General features: G+C 45.4%; 1 protein-coding gene across 10 annotated transcripts in view; it reads left to right on the forward strand.

The window, feature by feature from the left end:
* STK17B (serine/threonine kinase 17b) overlaps nucleotides 1–20,037 on the forward strand; it is a 73,993-nt gene that overhangs the window by 28,069 nt on the left and 25,887 nt on the right. For all 10 annotated transcript variants that reach the window (XM_033946831.1, XM_033946826.1, XM_033946823.1 and 7 more), the window contains one exon: nucleotides 17,962–18,088. In XM_033946831.1, coding sequence (XP_033802722.1) covers nucleotides 17,962–18,088 — 127 coding nt within the window. The remainder of the gene's footprint in view (nucleotides 1–17,961; nucleotides 18,089–20,037) is intronic.

The raw sequence follows: 20,037 nt of genomic DNA on the forward strand, positions 1-20,037 counted from the left end.
AAATACGGAGGGAGAAGTGTACGTTAACTGCTCTACTACATCCTTTGGCAATGCATTCCAGGGCTTAACTATTCTCCGAGTGAAAGAATATTTCTTCCTATTGGTTTTAAAAGTATTTCCCTATAACTGAGTGACCCTATCCTTAGTCTAATGTTCCAAAATTTAAGAAAATACAAATGACAGAAAAACATATCGGGTTGTTGAATTACATTTGACTTAAAGCAGGGAAGGGATGATAAAAATGGATGACTGGTTAAACTAGGAAGGGCTAGCAGGTATGACAGTGCTGCAGTGCTTTTGTATAGAGGGTGCAGATAACTAAAAGTTTAAGAATAGTAAAGGGGAAAGAAATGAAATAACTGCACATACAGGGATCCAAACTTAAGCTAATTTCAAATATTATAATGGGTCCAGTCAGGTTTAATTGGCAACATGAAAAGCAATCTATTCCAAATAATGTTGTGTTTAAAAGCCAATGCATTCAAATTCAAGAAGCAGAAGAGACAGAATTGGAGAGTCTAGAAATAGTCATATTACATTAGTGACTTTTATTACGGCATTACCTTGTGGTTCAAGGTGGATTATATAAGAGGTCATCTAGACAATTCCAGAAGAGTTACATAGTTAAGTGGGTTACTTTGGAGGATTTAGATGCTTCCTGTGGAGTTAGTTTATCTTGACTGATTTCTTGAATAGCAGGGTTTTTATTTCTTTTCTAAAAGTTTTGTAGTTTGATGTCGTGATCAGTAAATTGGATAGTTGGTGGTCAAGTTTCGCTGCCTGCATGGCCAGTAGGCCATTGTACATTTTTTGGCATTTGACGCCTCTGATTGGAGGATAAGTGAATGGTGTCTGGGTTCTCCTTAGCCTGGTTGTGGCCTGGTTGTGGCAGGTTGGATAAGGCGGTTGTTAAAGTAGGTTGGGCTTTCTCCATTCATTGATGTAAATAGTAGACAGTAGAATTTGAATTGTATTCTTGCTTGTATTGGAAGCCAGTGTGAGTCGATGAATGCGGCGGTGATGTGTTCGTATTTCTTCAGCGAATAGATCAGTCTCAGGGCTGTGTTTTGTACTGTTTGTAGTTGTTTTAGCATGACTGTGGGACAGGGGAGATAGAGGATGTTGCAGTAGTCTAGAAGTCCTAGGACTAGAGATTGGACCACAAGCTGGAATTCTTTTCTGCCAAAAAATTTGGATTTGACTTAAGTTTCGCATGACCGTGAATGATTTCTGTATTGTTTTGTTGATTTGTGGTTGCATGGTACACCCTCCAGGGATTCAAGACAAAGTTGGACAAGTTTCTGCTAAACTGAAACGTACGCAGGTGAGGCTGGACTTATTTAGAGCACTGGAACTTTGACCTGGGGGCCACCGCATGAGCGGACTGCTGGGCACGATGGACCACTGGTCTGACCCAGCAGTGGCAATTATGTTCTATCTATCATGATTCCCAGAAGTCTTAGGTTGGGTTGAATGGGGTATGTGATTGAGTTTATTACTAAGTTTGTTATGGTTGGGGCTTTATTTTTTCAAGAAGTATAAATTTTGTTTTGTCTGGGTTCAGTTTTAGTTTGTGTTCTTTCATCCATGTAGCCACTGTTTCTAGTGTCTATGTAGTTTGTCTGTCATGGAGTGTGCTGGTTGATCAAAAGGGAGGAGGATGGTGACGTCTGCATACCTATAAGAAGTTAAGCCTAATTTGTCTAGGCAGGTGCCGAGGGTATGCAATGTAAAGATTGAAGAGAGTTGGAGATAAAGGCGATCTTTGGGGTACGCCGCAGGGTTTGGACCATGGTTCTGATTTTACTTTGTCCTGGTTTGTAAGAATCCTTGAAATCACGTATGCACCTTTCCTGTGATTCACAGATAACAAATATACAGAACAACTGATAGAAAGAAAGAGAACGACAGCAGTGAGATAATTCCTAGGTGCTGCATGTATGACTGAAAGCATGTTTAGGGGGTGAGCACAGTAGTAAGGTGAGTGATAAGGACATTATGAGTATAGCAGCTAGAGATACAATACATTCGTTGCATAGGTCAAATACATTCAGTACATACATAGTGGAAGGATAACAACAAAGTTACAAATTCACACATAGCAGATATGCAGAATAACCGATTGAAAGGATGAATGGTAACAGTGAGAGAATTCCTATGTACTTCTTTTAGGGCTGAATAAATGTTAAGGGAAATGTGCACAGTAGCAAGGTGAATGGTAAAGCAATATAAGTATAGCAGGTAGAGATACAATACATTTGTTACATAGAGCAAATACATTCAGTGCAAAGGATAATTCTAAGGCACTCCATGGAGAAGGTACACGTAGTGGGAAGACAAGATCCTGTTTAGATTGGAATTGGGTCTTGGATATTATTTGATCAGACTCAAGCTGGAATATGCCCAGCCATTCTCCATCCAGATGACCAGACAAGGCACTCAACGTTCAGTGCTTTCTGGATGTTCAAGCTATAGAGTCGGGGTCATGCAACCTCTCGGGCTCAGGCAGATACTATGTATACTTTATTGTGCCGAAGAACGGCTCAAAGATTGGAGGCCTCTTTTGGATTTTCAGAATGTGAATGCGTCTCTAAACATTCCTTGCTTCTGACTGGAGACCGTGCAGTCGGTCATTGAAGCAGTGGCTCCGGGGGAATTTCTGGCCTCCCTAGATCTTGTGGCGGGCTCACACATTCCCATATTTCCATCCCACTGCAAGTTTCTGTGGTTTCATGTTCGAGAGCAGCATTGCCAGTACTCGGCCCTGCCTTTTGGGCTGGCAGCAGCGCCTCCGACCTTCACCACCTGAGGAAGATGGGTCTGCAAGGTCACCCTTATCTAAATGACTGGTTGATCAGTGCTCCCTCGTGGGCTGAGGGACATCGCACAGTGGAGCAGGTGCTGGAGGACTTGGGCTGGATTGTCATCCTCAGAAAGAGTCTTCTGCAGCCCATGTAGTCATTGGTATACTTGGGAATCCTCTTAATTACGGCTGCGGGCCATGTCTACCTGCCCAAGACTCACAAACAGAAGCTTTGTTCTCAGATTTCGGCACTTTAGAGCGGTCAGCTTTTTTGGTGTGGGATTATCTTCAAGTTCTAGGCTCCTTGGATGTCCCACTGGATGTAGTTTCTTGGGCGAAGGTGCACATGCGTCCTCTTCAGCCTGACTTTCTCTCTCGCTGGGCGCCACACCGATATGCCTTGCAAATTTATCTACTGTGGCCTCTCGAGGAGCACCTCATCTCAAAAATCATATTGGGGATCAAGACAGAGATTTTCAGGACCTAGATGGATTTTTCGTCTCGTTTCAGTCTCCAAAAAAGCACAATGAAACCTGGTCTGAAGCTGCTTCCCTGAAGATAGGGGAACAGTTCTCCGAGTATGTAAAGGCCTGAGTGCAGATCTCATCAGACCGTTGGGTGTTAGAGATAATTTTGAGTGGTTACAAGCTCGAATTTGCTCATCCTTTAACAGACTGGTTTGTGGGCTCTCCGGTGGGGTGCCCAGAAAAGGCAAGCAGGATTTTGGCTACAGTCCAAAGACTGGTCTAAATTCAGGCCATAGAACTTGTGCTGCTGGAGGATTCGGGCTCTGGCAGATACTCCATATACTGTATAGTGACCAAGAAAGGCTCAGAGGAGTGGAGACCTATTCTGGATCTCACACACATCAATGCAGCACTGAAATGTTCCACACCTTCATATGGAAACAGTGTGGTCAGCACAGTGGTTGCGCCAGGGGGAATTTCTGGCTTCCCTGGATTTGATGGAGGCCTACCTACATATTCCTATCTTTCCGGAGCACAGGAAGTTCCTGAGATTCATGTCCTGGAGAATCATTACCAGTTATCTGTGCCCCACACGTTCACTAAGGTGACGGTAGTGGTAGCTTTGCATCTCCACAGGAAAAGGTTTGCAAGTTCATCCATACCTGGACGGCTGGCTGATAAGGGCCCCGTTCTTGGAAGGAGAAGAAGCAGTGGCTCAGGTAGTTTGAGTTCTACAGAACCTGGGTTAGATAGTAAGTTTTTAAAAGTGCCAACTGGTCCCGTCCCAGTCTCTATAATTCCTGGGAGTTGTCTTCAACACGGCAGAAGGCCATGTCTATCTTCCAGAGACACACAGCTTCAACATCAATCATTAGTGGTGGAATCAACCCTTAAAAAGATCTTCCAATGCAGATTTTTATGCCTCAGCATCCCCCAGGGTGTGAGAGCTGTGCTGTGGACAAATTTGGACTTTGCCTTTATCAGAATTCCATGTTGGTGAGCAGGATTCTAAATTACAATTTCCTGTTTAAAACAACTGGTAAAATAATTGCCTAACTTTGACCAGCATATTCTTTCACAGCACCTTGCACAATACCAACAGATTATGTGAACTCTGTCACAGTCTAGACAGTATATTGCACGATCAGCCTATGATGCTTTTAAGATATCCTCTAGAACATTGGCTAAGTCGATGGCTATGAGGTGTCTAGCTTGATTAAGAGTTTCCGATATGGACATTTAATCTCCAGGACAGATTAGCCAATATTTCATGCTTGGGGAATGAACTTCTTGGTGATTCCATTGAGGCAGCCACACAAAAATGAAACCAGTTGGAATTCTTTAGTCAAAATGGCTAAGCCTTTGATTTCAAGACAAAGAAACATGATGGCAGATAAAGGCCAAATGGCCCATCCAGTCTGCCTATTCATAGTAACCATTATCTCTTTCTTCGAGATCCCACGTGCCTATCCCAGGCCCTTCTGAATTCAGACACTTCTTCTGGGAGACTGTTCCATGCATCTACCACACTTTCTGTAAAAGTATTTACTTAGATTACTCTGGAGCCTATCACCTTTTAACTTCATCCTATGTCCTCTCATTGCAGAGTTTCCTTTCAAATTAAAGAGACTTGACTCATGCGCATATACATTACGTAAGTATTTAAACGTCTATCATATCTCTCCTCTCCCGCTAAAGTATACATATTGAGATTTTTTAAGTCTGTCCCCAGACGTCTTATGATGAAGACCACATACCATTTTAGTAACTTTCCTCTGGACCAACTCCATCCTTTTTATATCTTTTTGAAGGTGCGGCCTCCAGAATTGTACACAATATTCTAAATGAGGTCTCACCAAAATCTTATACAGGGGCATCAATACCTCCTTTTTCCTGCTAGCCATAGCTCTCCCTATGCAACCTAGCATCCTTCTAGCTTTCGCTGTCACCTTTTCAACTTGTTTGGCCAACTTAAGATCATCACATACAATCACACCCAAGTCCCGCTCTTCTGTTGTGCACATAAGCTCTTCACTCCCTAATCTGTACCGTTCCCTTGGGTTTTTGCAGCCCAAATGCATGACCTTGAATTTCTTAGCATTAAATTTTAGCTGCCAAATTTCAGACCATTCTTCAAGCTTCGCCAGGTCTTTCTTCATGTTATTCACACTATCCGGCATGTCTACTTTATTGCAGATTTTCCTATCATCCGCAAAGAGGCAATTCTTACTAGTGCTGCCCGATTCAGGAAAAAAAAATTTGATTCGATTCAGCCTATTGAATCGATTATTCGATTTGATTTTCCTGCCCAATTGGGTGGTTTTTTCCAAACATCCTGGTGGGTTTATTTTATAGCCTCTTTGCCCTCTCCTACCCACACTGGTCCTGTGGTGTAAACAAAATAAACAAACAAGAAATACTTTTCTTCTCTCTATTAAATTCTAGCTCACGTTTGCAGTCCAACACCAGCTCTGGAAGGATACACATTTCAAATCTGACATATTGTAATCACAAAACAGAAAATAAAATTATTTTTCCTACCTTTTGTTGTCTGATCATTTTTCAAATTTTGTTGGTCCCATGTTGGTCTGGTTGTTTTCAGATCAGGCTCTCCTTTCTCCGTGCTAACCATCCATCTTCCAATCTCTGTCCTCCCCTTCTGTTTCCCTTTCCTCCCCTGGAGGTCTGGCATCTTTCCTTTTTTTCATTTCCATCCCCCCGCAGCTGCAGCGATGGACCCCCACCATCCACAGATCCATCGTCTCTCCTTTTCTCATCTACCCTTTCATCCAGCATCTCTCTTCTGTGTCCCTGTTCCTATGCTCCCTCCATGCCCAGCATCTTATCTCTCCCCATATCCAGCTTCTTCCTTACCTCCTGTATCCCCTTCCCAAGGTACAGGCTTTCTCCTACTATCGCTCCTGCCATTCTGCACCTTGCCCACCTACTTTGGAGCAGTATCTGTCCCTCTTGTACCCTTCTCCTTGTGGTCTTGCATTTCTCTCTCCCTCTCTCCATTAGTCTGGCACTTCTCTGCTTTCCTCCCCCTCCTTTTGGTCTCTCTCTTCCCTTCACTTCACCTCAGGTCTGGCATCGCCCCTCCCCTCTCTTACGGCCTGCCTCCCTGCCCTGAAGGCCTGCTCCCTGCCACAAAGACCTGTTTCCCCCACAAAGGCCTGCTCCCTCCATGATGCCTGCTCCCCCTCCCACCCCACCGCGAAGGCACATTTTCTCCTCCTCCCTGCCGTGAAAGCCTGCTCCCACTGCAAAGGCCTGCTCCCCTCCGCTGCAAACGAACGCCTGCTCCCCCCGCCGCGAAGGCATATTTTCTCCTCCCCCCCAACATGAACAAGCGCCTGCTCCCCCCCGTAGCCTGCACCTTCCACGCTCTTACCTCCTTAACGCTAATAGGGCAGCTTGCAGGCTTGCTGGTGTTATAGCGATCCCTGCAGCTGCCTGTGGTCCTCAGCGGCATGTTCTCTCTGCTGCGATCCTGCCCCTGACATCAGAGCAGGGGCAGGACGTAGCAGAAAGAATGTGCCACTATGGACCACGGGCAGCTGCACTATTTCTTTAACTGATCCCCACTAGTAGTATATACAGTGATGGGCCCAGACCATCATGTGGAGTCGTGTATGTGCTCGTCAACCTTGCAGAAGCGCTTCATTAAGAACCGCATTCTACAACAAAAACTTATCTTCGGTACCATGGATGCATCTCGGGTACCTTTGACACCATCCAAGACATTGACATCGAAGGCATCGCTATTGACTGAGGTATGTGCTTCCTTACCGGTGTTGCAAACTGTAGCTCCATCAGGTAAGCCAGCTAAGAAACCACCAGCTTCTCAGACGGGTCTCAGGCCACAAAGGTATCGAGTCTAGTCGTATCGGCCAAGCACAGTCCATTAATGCGGCTTGGTGCATCTTCCTCAATGTCATCCTCTTCCGTAGCAAGCTGCGGTACAATTAATACCTACTTCCAAGCCACAGGTGTCGGTGCCGACTTTTAAAGAGAAGCTTTATGCTCTCTTTCAATTGGAGTTCGGGAATATGCTCCAACTTGTTACTCCCATGTCGGCTCCTCCGGTACCAGTCCAGCCTGAGCGTTGCCCCATGCAAGATGTAGGTACCACTACTGCTTCCTCAGTACCGCGTTACTTGTAGCACCAATCATCGTCATTGAGCCTTGCATCTCGGCACTGTTCTTCAAAGTATCGATCTTCTAGACATCAATGTCCTTCTCAAAAGCTTAAGAAGACTCATTCTTCTGAGACCCGTTCCAGTCATTCGTCTCCACGTCTGGCAAGCGTTCTTCAAAGTCCAGGCATATTTCTCCCAAACGCTCAAATAAGCGTAAGAAGTCTGTATCATCTGTTTCATCAGACTGGTATCGAGCCAAACGTCTGTATCGTTCTCTTCCATCCCAGTAGACTCAGATCTTCGTCTGGATTCAAACCAAGGTGCATTTCCATCCTCTACAGAGGCTTATGATTCTCAGGTAGAGTGCACTCCTCGTTCTACTTCTCAAGGAGAACCTTCTCCTTCTGAGCCGGTCTCATATACAGTAGTACCTTGGATTACGAGTATGATCCGTTCCAGGAGCATGCTCGTAATCCAAAATGCTCGTTTATCAAAGCGAGTTTCCCCATGCATTCCCCCCCCCCCCCCGAGAACCGGCATTGCTCCCCTCGAAGGCCCCCTCTGCGATCTGGCACCCCCCCTGCCTCGAACCAGCACCCCCCCGCCAAGATCCGACATCCCCCCCGACACAATTGGGCACCCCCCCGCCGCTTCTTACCCTCATCTGGGCACTCTTGAAGATCAGCATCCTCGTCTGCTGGGCCTTGAGCATCTGAGCATGCTCAAGGCCTGCGAGTTCACGTTCAGAACGTGAACTCGCAGGCCTTGAGCATGCTCAGATGCTCAGGGCCCAGCAGACGAGGGCTGATCTTCAAGAGTGCCCAGATGAGCGATCTTCAAGAGTGCCCAGATGAGGGTAAGAAGCGGCGGGGGAGTGCCCAATTGTGTCGGGGGGTGGGGGGTGTCGGATCCTGGCGGGGGGGTGCCGGTTTGAGGCAGGGGGGGGTTGCCGGATCGCAGGAGGGTGCCGGGGGGGGGGGGGGGTACTCGTAAATCGAGCCATGCTCGGTTTCCGAGGCACCGATTTTGCAAATGTTTTGCTCGTCTTGCAAAACACTCGCAAACCGGTGCACTTGTAAACCGAGGTACCACTGTACTTGCTTTATCAGGCAGATGAGTAAAGACATGGCTGTAAAATTGGAGCGGAATTTATTGAAACCATGGATTATAGTCAAATATATTTTATTGAGCTCAACAAAAGCAACAAACAGGAGATAAACCAAGAACAAGCAAGTTCAGTATTTTAAATAACAGGAACACAACCTCCCAAGAAAACCCTCCCATCCCAACACAACCCTACCCAAAATAAATACCCCCCACCCAAGGGTCCTCCTTCCAAGCAATACATAATCAGAGAAATCAAACAATTGTCAGGTTAACCAGAGGTAACAAATGGAAGCACAATACAAAAATTCAACAATTCAACAAGCGGCTGCGAGCCAACGGGGTCATAGTTGTCCAAAATGGTTCCCAGGTACGCTGGAAGATGGAAACCATGGATTAAAAACATCCTCTTAAAGAGCTTCTCAAACTCTCTTTGCACGGTATCCTCAAAGAGACTTTCGTAAGAATTGGGAGTCTCCTTATTCTGTTCCAAATTAAAAGCTTTTCTTGAAAATAAGCGTAAAATACAGGTTCAGATTCCAGGTCTAAGGGAAGAAACTGGAAATTAGTTTATAGGAAGAGAGAAATGTATAGCTAATGAGACGTCACTTAATTTCTATTGGGTAATTTGACCTATTTAATTTGTGCCTCTTTTTCTTTATGCTCTCTCCCCTATTAAGTTGAGGATTTATAGAGAAATAGTCTTTAAGCCCGTTACATTAACGGGTGCTAGAACATATGTGTGTGTCTGTCTTTATTTCTTTCTCTCTCTCTCCTTAGCCGCTTTTTTTCTTTCTGCCTTTCTTTTTCCTTGGCTGTCCATCACCACCCCTTGCCTGCTCCCCCTGTCCATTTTCTCTTCCTTTTACCTCCCCTGTGTCCACCACCACCCCTTCACTGCTCTCCTTATGCAGCAGCAGCCCTTGTCCCTTTGTTTTACCTCCCCCCTGTCCAGTAGCACCTCTTTCCTTCTCCCCCTGTCCAACATTAGTCCTCCGTTCCTTTTCTTCAACCCCCTGTCCATCAGCATCTCTTTCGTTCTCCCCCTGTCCAACGGGTGCTAGAGTAGACGACTGTTTTTTTTTCCTTTCTCTCTCTGTGCATGGATGCCGTCTGTCTGTCTGTCATTCTTTCTGTCTGTGTCTTTGTCTTGCACCCTGCCTGCCTGTATTTCTCCATTGCGCCATGCCTGCCTATCTCTCTGTGGCCCTTTCTCTTCCCCGGCATGATTGGTGTGTGCCCCCAGCACACCCTTTCCTCCAAAGCAGCCCCGTTTCCCAATGCCCCTGCCCCCTTTTGTGCCATGCCTGCCTGCTCCATGGCACCCTTCTGTTTCCCCCCTATGATTGCTGTCTGGCCCAGCAAACCCCTCACCCCAAAGCAGCCCCTTTTCCCTCTCCCCTTGTTGAGCCATGGCTGCCTGCTCTGTGATCCCCTGCCCATGATTGCTGTGTACCCCCAGCACACCCCTACCCCCAAAGCAGCCCCTTTCCCTCTCCCCCTGCTTGCTTTGCATGCCTGCCTGCTCCCTGTGTATCAGCATTTCCCTCCCCCTCACCTGTTCCTTCGTAGCAGCATGGAGATAAAACGGCTCCCTTAGTTCTTCGCTGGATTTTTTTTTTTAAGTTTAAAGATGCCTACGCGGCTCCTCTCACGATCCAGCCTGCGTCGGAAGCCTTCTCTGACACAGGCCGGGATCGTGAGAGGAGTCACGGTGGCAGTTTTAAACTTAAAAAAAAAATCCAGCGAAGAACTAAGGGAGCAGTTTTCAAAGCCGCCGCCGCGGCTCCTCTCATGAGCAGTGTTCCCGCTAAGCTGCGCTGGCGTGCGCTGGCGCACAAAATATTAGGTCGCAGCGCACAAGTTTCTCGTCACAGCGCAGGACCGGCAAGATTGACTCATTTGAACTTCTGCAAGATCAGCATCGGAAGCGTGCGCTGGGCCGGAGAGATCTTGGGGAGCCTCCGACAGTGGCTTTCTCCCCTCTCTGCAGCTCTCCTTTACTTCCCAGCGCAGCGATTCACGAAGGCAGCCTCGGGGCTTTTGCTGAGTCGCGGCTGCCTCTGATGATGCAACTTCCTCTTTCCTCAGAGGCGGCGCGACACAACAAAGGACCCGAGGCTGCCTTCGTGAATCGCTGCGCTGGGAAGTAAGAAGAGCTGCTGGGAGGGGAGAAAACCACTATCAGTCTGGGAAGCTGCTGGGCAGGGGAAAAAAGGGACAGCTGCTACTGGAAAGGGAGAAGGAGAGATGCTTCTGGGAGGGGAGGAGGGAAAGGAATCTGGGAAGCTGCTGGGCCAGGAAAAAAAAGGGACAGCTGCTACTGGAGAGGGAGAAGGAGAAGGAGAGATGCATCTGGGAGGGGAGGAGGGAAAGGAATCTGGGAAGCTGCTGGGCCAGGAAAAAAAAGGACAGCTGCTACTGGAGAGGGAGAAGAAGGAGAGATGCTTCTGGGAGGGGAGGAGGGAAAGGAATCTGGGAAGCTGCTGGGCAAGGAAAAAAAGGGACAGCTGCTACTGGATAAGGAGAAGAAGGAGAGATGCTTCTGGGAGGGGAGGAGGGAAAGGAATCTGGGAAGCTGCTGGGCTAGGAAAAAAAGGGACAGCTGCTACTGGAGAGGGAGAAGGAGACGGAGAGATGCTTCTGGGAGGGGAGGAGGGAAAGGAATCTGGGAAGCTGCTGGGCCAGGAAAAAAAAGGACAGCTGCTACTGGAGAGGGAGAAGAAGGAGAGATGCTTCTGGGAGGGGAGGAGGGAAAGGAATCTGGGAAGCTGCTGGGCTAGGAAAAAAAGGGACAGCTGCTACTGGAGAGGGAGAAGGAGACGGAGAGATGCTTCTGGGAGGGGAGGAGGGAAAGGAATCTGGGAAGCTGCTGGGCCAGGAAAAAAAAGTACAGCTGCTACTGGAGAGGGAGAAGAAGGAGAGATGCTTCTGGGAGGGGAGGAGGGAAAGGAATCTGGGAAGCTGCTGGGCAAGGAAAAAAAGGGACAGCTGCTACTGGATAAGGAGAAGAAGGAGAGATGCTTCTGGGAGGGGAGGAGGGAAAGGAATCTGGGAAGCTGCTGGGCTAGGAAAAAAAGGGACAGCTGCTACTGGAGAGGGAGAAGGAGACGGAGAGATGCTTCTGGGAGGGGAGGAGGGAAAGGAATCTGGGAAGCTGCTGGGCAAGGAAAAAAAAGGGACAGCTGCTACTGGAGAGGGAGACGGAGAGATGCTGCTGGGAGGGGAGGAAGGGAAGAGAGTTACTGCTGGACAGGAGGCTGGGAGAAAGAAAGAAAGGGGGCAGGCAGGGAAACAGAAGGAAAGAAGAGAAACAGAAAAAAAGAAAGAAAGGTCAGGGAGAGAGGAAGAAAAAGTTGGGGGAGGGAATGAGGTGTGGAGGAGAGAAAGCATACAGGCTGATAGAAGGGAAGAAAGATTGGATGCACAGTCAGAAGAAGAAAGTGCAACCAGAAATCACCAGACAAGGTAGGAAAAATGATTTTATTTTAAATTTAGCAAAGTGGAGGCAGTATTACCACAGTTTTCAAAGGAATTTGCCCAAATAACTTAATAGTTAACTGGGTAAATTCCCAGAGATGAAAACTTCCCTTCACTTACTATGCACAGTTCTGAATTTATATCTGCTGTCTATATTTTACAATATGGTCCCCTTTTACTAAACCGCAATAGTGGTTTTTAGCGTAGGGAGCCTATGAGCGTCAAGAGCAGTGCTGGGCATTCAGCGCAGCTCCCTGCGCTAAAAACTGCTATTGTGGTTTAATAAAAAGGATGGAGGGTATATTTGTCTATTTTTGTATGCTATAAAAACCAAATACAGAGAGAGACTGAGAGCTGTTGACGAAGAGCTACGTGTGTGTCTTTCTTCCATTCCAGCCAGAATATCAGCTTTGTGTTCAGCCAAACAGGCCCAGGTTTCGCACTGAATAAAGTATTTTATAATTTTTATAATTTTTATTTCATAATAAAGTAATTATAAAATACTTTCTTTGTGTTTATTTGATTCCTATTCAAGAGAATTACTTTATATATAGTCAATATAGGCAGAGAGTTAAATTTTTTAACATTTTCTAATGGTGGTGTGCCTCGTGATTTTTTTCATGAAACAAGTGTGCCTTTGCCCAAAAAAGGTTGAAAAACACTGGTCTAGAAATTGAAAGCATCAAACGTATTGTCTTCTGGACTGTTTTTAATTTACAGTTTACACATATGGATGTAACAGACATAACTACATTTGTTGTAAAACATTTATTAAGATATCATTTCATCCCTACAATTTCTGTGTTCTTAAAAATATTATTTAACGTTATTTAATTTAGCGTGTAGGCCTAAAATTCCTTTGAATACCTCGTCCTCATGTATCAGCAACTTTGACAACATATTTATTTGGCTCATAACTTGCTGGCGCCCGATATTTTTAGCTCACAGTGAAAAATGTTTGCTCACAACACCCGCCCGCTTAGAGGGAACACTGCTCATGAGCTGCACTTACATTATGTCGGAAGATGAGAGAGGAGCCGCGGCGGCGGCGGCAGATTTGAAATGAAAATAATTTATGCGGCCAGCCGGCTCCCTCAAAACCCTCCTCCCCCCCTTCCCTTCCCGCGGTCCGTCTGGCTGCGGTGCGGCCTGTGGAGGCGATCGGCTGGTGACGTATTAGCGCGCATGCGCACTCCTTCGGCCACAGACCTACACACACGGAACACGCAAATAGCAATGCGCATGCGCGGCTAGCTCTTTATTATATTAGATCAGCTATGTAAATTTACCTGATGTTAATTTCTGTAAGGAATAATTATTTTGATGTAAGTTCTTGCTGGTATAGCTTTTTGATTTCTGTTTCTTAATGGATGTATATGCTGTATGTTCAATTAAAATTAAATAAATAAAGAATTAAAATAAATAAATCGGCTACTATGATCCTAATAGCCCCTCCCGTGGTCCTCCCTTCCACTTCAACTCAAGGTCAAAGATCCTATAACCCTACAGATCTTTCCATCTCTTCTAACTCAGAGTCAAAGATCTCTTTTACATCCCAATCTGCAGTCGTTGCACCTGACAGCTTGGTACTAGAGAGTTGCGCGGGGACAGAAATCCCACCCGTCCCCGCCAAAATCCCACCCATCCCCACCCGTCCCCGTGAGGAATCCCTCCGTCCCCACCCGTCCCCGTGAGGAATCCCTCCGTCCCCACCCGTCCCCGCGAGGAATCCCCTCCGTCCCCACCCGTCCCCGCGAGGAATCCCCTCCGTCCCCACCCGTCCCCGCGAGGAATCCCCTCCGTCACCATCCTTCCCTATAAACTTCAGAAATAGTTATTTTATTTAATTATGCTACTGAATTAAAGGCTCTGGTAGAGACCCATTTACAAATAAGCAAAGAGACTATTAATTTGGAAATATTAATTGGGAAGAATACATACTTTGTAAATGGGTTTCTACCAGAACCTCTAATGTAAATATAAAATATAAATACTCAGCTGATGAGAACCCACAAACTGTCAGCTGAGGACTTCCTTTGCAGTTGGCCTGGGGTCCCTTTTGCCAAGCTTGGCAGGCAGCAGTAGCGTCCCTGAGTCACAGATGCTGGCACCTCAGTGGCTCATGGATGCTGCCAGCGACTGCTGCGCTTGGTGGAGGGGAGTTCTGACCATCTCTAGAGGAGGTCCTCTGCTGGCAGTGCTTGGGGATCCCCACCAGTCACAGCAAGGGCCAACAAGTACTTCAACACTGTAGAAATAAAACCAGAAATGCATTTCCTTTTCTTTTGAACACAAAACAAAGATATCTGCCATATACATTTCCCAAGGCAGATGACTCTATGCAATGTCACCTCGGTAACAAAATACAAAAATAGACAAATACACCCCCTCCCTTTTTACTAAACCACAATAGTAGGTTTTAGCACAGGGAGTTACGCTGAATGCCTCGCGCTGCTCTCAATGCTCATAGGCTCCCTGCGCTAAAAAACAATATTGCGGTTTAGTAAAAGGGAGCCATAGTGCAAAATATAGACAGCAGATATAAATTCTCAAAACAGACACATTTTGATCACTAAATTGAAAATAAAATCATTTTTCCTATCTTTGCTGTTTGGTGATTTCATGAGTCTCTGGTTGCACTTTCTTCTTCTGACTGTGCATCCAATCTTTCTTCCTTTCTTTCAGCCTCCTGTATGTTTCCTCTCCTCCAGACCTCATTCTCTCCCCCAACTTTTTCTTTCTGTCTCCCTGTTCCCCCTTCTTTCTGTCTCTCTGTCTGCCCCCTTTCTTTCTTTCTCCGTGCCCTCCCCCAAGCCACTCGGTTTGCTGCCACCGCCATCGGGGAATAGTCCCCAAGCCACCGCTGTCCCAAGCTTTCCCTGCAGAAGCGTCGCGCTGACCAGCATTCCGCTCCCTGACGTCAATTCTGACGTAGGAGAGGAAGTTCCGGGCCAACAAGGCATTTCTCCTCATTCCATCCAGCCTGAGCCCCATCTCTCCTTGATCCAGCATTTCCCTTCTGTGTCTGTCAGAATTACCATTCCACCTATTTTCCAGCATCACCCTTCTTTGTGTCCATCTCACCTATATCCCTATCTCACCACTTTTTCAGAATCTTCATTTGTCTCTGTCCTTGTCTTTACCCCATATTCACCATTTGCCCTTTCAATGTCTTTATCTCCCCCCCCCCCACACACACTTTTTCAGCATTACTTCTATGTCTCTATTTCACCTCCTCTTCATGTCCCCTCTGTATCTCTATCCTTATTCAGAAGGTCCTGCTTACCCTTTCTCTTCTTTGTGTCACTATCTCCATTTTCAGCTTTCCCCCCTTTTCCTTTGTTACTACACCCTGTAGCCAGAATCTTTCCACCCTCTCTCCACTCCGGCCCAGCCCAGTATGAAATATTTCCTTTTGTTTCTCTCCCCTCTCTCTTCTCCTCCCTCACCCACGAGTCCTGCATCTGGCTCTCTCCCTTCTACCTGCACCTGGCAACACCCCCCTGCTCCGCGGCTCTCTTAAGCAACTCGTCAGCAGCGGTGATCAAGACAAGCTGCCGACATCGAGGCCTTCCCTCTACGAGTCCCACCTTTGTGGAAAAAGGAAGTTGAAACAAGCGGGACTCGCAGAGGGTAGGCCCCGACGCCAGAAGCTTGTGTCGATCGTTGCTGCTGAGTTGCCGAAGAGAGCCGCAGGTAGAAGGGAGAGGGAGATAGGAAGGCTGTAGAAGCTCCGGAGCATGACACCGAACCCGGCCAGGATGATTTCTTTTTCAGGCTGCTGCTGCCGCTGCCATCCCCCACCCGAAATGACAAAAAACAGCCTAATGCCCGCGTCGGGAAATAGCCATGCTGAGCAGTGAGCTCAGCACGTACACAGATGAAAGCCTTGCTTGCTGATTGGTCCGGCGGCACGGTGGGGCGGGGCCGCCGGACCAATCAGCAAGCAAGGCTTTCATCTGTGTACGTGCTGAGCTCACTGCTCAACATGGCTATTTCCCGACGCGACGCCAGACTTGTAAGCTGCATGCTTGCATCGCCAGAATTTAGGTAGGTTGTTTTCATCCCCGTGGGAGTCCCGTGGGTCAGGGGGGCATCCCCGTGGGAGTCCCGTGGGCCAGGGGGCGTCCCCGTGGGAGTCCCGTGGGCCAGGGGGGGAACCCGCGGGACCCCCGCGGGACCCGCGGGATCCCCGCGATCCCCGTTCCCGTGCAGACCTCTACTTGGTACCTCTCAGCCTGACTTCAGAAGATGATTTCTCTAATTCTATCAGGCTCGTTTTAGAAGCATCCAGAAAACCTTCTACACAGCAGTGCTATCAACAGAAATGGACACGGTTTTCAGGGTGGTGTGCTCTTCATTGTCAAGATGCTTCATCCTCCTTCATACTTTCAGTGTTAGAATATCTTCTGCACTTATCCAACTCGGCTCTTAAACCCACTTCAGTCAGAGCTCACCTTAGTGCTATCAGTTCTTTTCATGTTCAAGTCAACAATAAATCACTTGCGGTTTATCCTCTTGTTTCCAGAGGCTCTTTTTAACATCAAACCTCCTTTTAAACTGCCTCCAGTGGTTTGGGATCATAATGTGGTTCTCTCTAGATTAATGAAACCTTCATTTGAACCAATGTCTTCTGCTCATCTTAAATATTTCACTTGGAAACTGGTATTTTTAAACTCTATCACTTTGCTAATTTGTTTGTTCTCAGGTACTTTAGTTAGATTGTGAGTCTTCGGGACAGTAAGGGAATTTCAAAGTACCTATCTTTACCTATCTTATCTTATTGCATCCTTAATGTATATTTTCTGTAAACCGCTTCGAACCTAACGGATTAGCGGTATATAAGAAATAAAATTACATTACATTACATTCTGCACATCAAGTGAGTGAGCTTCAAGTGTTAGTAGCAGATCCACCCTTTACAATGATCCACCATGAAAAAGTTGTTCTCTGCACCCATCCTAAATTCTTGCCAAAAGTGGTTACAAAATTTCATTTGAATCAATCGATTACACTTCCAGTTTTCTTTCCGAAGCCTCATATTCATCCTGGAGAAACAGCGCTTCATACCTTGGACTGCAAACGAGCATTAGCTTATTATTTACAAAGAATTCGGTCTCACAGGATATCTCCTCAATTGTTCATCTCCTTTGATCCCAACAGATTGGGCTGCCCAGTAACCAAGAGAACTATTTCCACATGGCTTGCAGCCTGTATTTCCTTCTGCTATGCTCAGGCTGGGCTGCAGCTCAGGGGTATGTAACAGTTAATAAAATCCAATCTTTGGCAGCTTCAGTTGCATTCTTGCGTTCCACTCCCATTGATGAAATCTGCAAAGCAGCTACTTGGTCCTCAGTTCACACGTTCACGTCTCACTACTGTCTGGGATCATATTCCAGATGAGACGGGCATTTCGGCCAAGCAGTTTTACAAATTAATTTTCTTAAAGGCCAACTCTCCTTCCATCCCTCTGTAGTAAGCTTGGGAGTCCCATATATGAGAATATGCTGCCTGCTTGTCCTAGGATAAAGTACAGTTATTTACCTTAACAAGTGTTATCCGGAGACAGTAGACAGATTATTCTCACAACCCTCCCACCTCCCCTGGTTGTCTTCTTAGCTTGCTAACAGAATTGAGGTGCTGCGAGCCTCAATGGGTGGGAAAGAAGTCACGCATGCGCGGTGTGGGCAGTCATGAAGTTTCTTAAAACTTAAAGTGAGAGTTCACTTTTGTACTGTCCGAACAGGGCTCAATAGATGACGTCACCCCATATGTGAAAATGTAAGAATATCTGCCTGCTGTCTCAGGACAACACCTGTTACGGTAAGTAACTGTACTTTTATTTAATATACATTAACTAGTTAATGCACATTAGTAAATGAAAGTCTATAGGTGTGTTTATTCATCATGATCAACAACTGTGTGTGTATATGGTGAACTATTTTTTATTTTTTTCTTCATTTAGCCTCAGAACATCTTGTTGAGCAGCATACATCCTCTTGGTGATGTAAAGATTGTAGATTTTGGTATGTCACGGAAGATGGGTACTTCCAGTGAAGTACGAGAAATAATGGGAACGCCTGAATATGTAGGTGAGAAAAATGATTGTATAATTTCCTTTTTCTTTACGGTTTTGTAAGCTACAATGTCTTGATATCTTACGGTACTTACCATCTATATGCAACTGAATGAGTGCACTGTTTGTGCATTCTTTTGTGCTTGATTTTATAGATCTGATTCATTTCTTTTTTTCCTCTGGTACTGTGTTGTGTAGTTGGTTGTGTTTCCACTCTGGTTCTGTGCTTTTGAGTTTGTGGTTTTGTTTCCCCTGTTTTATTTTGTTGGTTGTGTTTCCTACATGATACTTTTCATCTGTTCCTGCTTTCCTGCTGGTCTCACTTGCACATGCTAACTGATGCTCAGGTGACCTATAAACTTTATTGCCTCTTTGCTTGTGTCATACTTAATTTGACAATATGGTTTGCTAATAGGTGTATAGCTTTTAATTTTCTTGACTTCTATTTGCTGCTTATAAGTATTTTTGCAAGATATCTTTTTTTTTTTTTCTTTTTTTTTTAAACTCATGATTTTTCTGCCACAGTATACTGAGTGGAGCTCTTAGGTTTATAATATTTCAGTAGACTGGATAAAGACAGTTATAATCCTTGAGTGAGCTGTGCATGTATACCCACATAATGATAAATGTAGGGCCCTAGACAGGCTCCAAGGGACCACAAGGTCTGTCCCGTCCCACACCTATCCTAGACTCTAACAACACTAATTCACTCATACCTAAAGAAGTGCACAAATAAAACTTAAGGTCTTTTCTCTTTAATACTTTGGTTAGCTAAAGATCTCAGTCATTCATAGAATAGCTGAATATGTTACACGTAAAAAAAAATTACAAGTAGAAAGTAGTCTTATAGCCTAAAAGTCCAACCTAAGCTCTAAAGATATCTAGAGGAAGAAAATATGAGTGCTTATACTAAAATGTTTCAGTAGATAATAACAAGAGATTCTATAGTCTACCTATCAAGAGACAAATCCCTACTAAAAATGCTATTTATAACATACTCCACACCACACACAGTTCATGGCATACAAGCAAATGGAGAAAGACAGAAAGAGAGGAGAGAGGAGTGGGAGGAATTTGCACTAACCGTCATAAAATGCAGATCAGTCTATGCAAGGTCCCCCAGTGCTGTGACCTAAGCGTGACATTTATAGGCATTCACATACATATTCATTATCTATGCCAATCTTTAAGTAAAAAGCTTTCTTGAAGTTTTCTTATCTCTAAACTCCTTTCCCATGGTATAGAAAAGCGCCATTTGTTCACTGGGGGCTGAAGAGTATCACTCATCATGGTGCCAGAAAGACTCTAAAATAGGTTTTGTGTTTCTTGTATTGCCAACCAGATGTGTACTTTGCTCTTACATGGGAGACAATAATTGATTTGTGACTGTTTCTACATCTCCCTGGGATCCAGGTGGCTTACTTATTGGGTCTGCTCTTTGTGATATATGTTATCAAGAGAAAAACCAGAACAGAGCCAAACTTGTATGAGAATTTTAATGGAGGTGAAACTGGGCCCCTTGTTAAGTATTGCAGAACAAAGAATCACTGAGAGAAAAATATAAGTTATGAGGGAATAGGAAAGATAATTCAGAAAAAACCTAGTTTGAAGGAGAGTTTGAAAAAAGATTTTATCAGAGATCAGGAGAAAATTCAGACCTTTGTGTTTTAGCATTCTTATCTTGATCTCTGCTTCATTCACATATCTTGTATCAGCCCATAGGCTGGATAATGACATTCTGGGTGGCTGGTGTTTCTTATGATAGGAATATTGATATAGGGATGTATGTTTCAGAAATGTACGTTAGCGACAATTAAAGTGGCCCAGCTCTTATATTAATATTAACATTACATCTCCATACATAAATTGAACTATGCTTTTCTAAAGCATTGTATGTTGACTCAATTTTAACTTTTGCTTCATTGGTGATATATTGATTGAAAAGGTTCTTATTCTGTTAGATCT

This window comes from Geotrypetes seraphini, chromosome 5 (genome assembly GCF_902459505.1).
Source record: "Geotrypetes seraphini chromosome 5, aGeoSer1.1, whole genome shotgun sequence".
Lineage (NCBI taxonomy): Eukaryota > Metazoa > Chordata > Amphibia > Gymnophiona > Dermophiidae > Geotrypetes > Geotrypetes seraphini.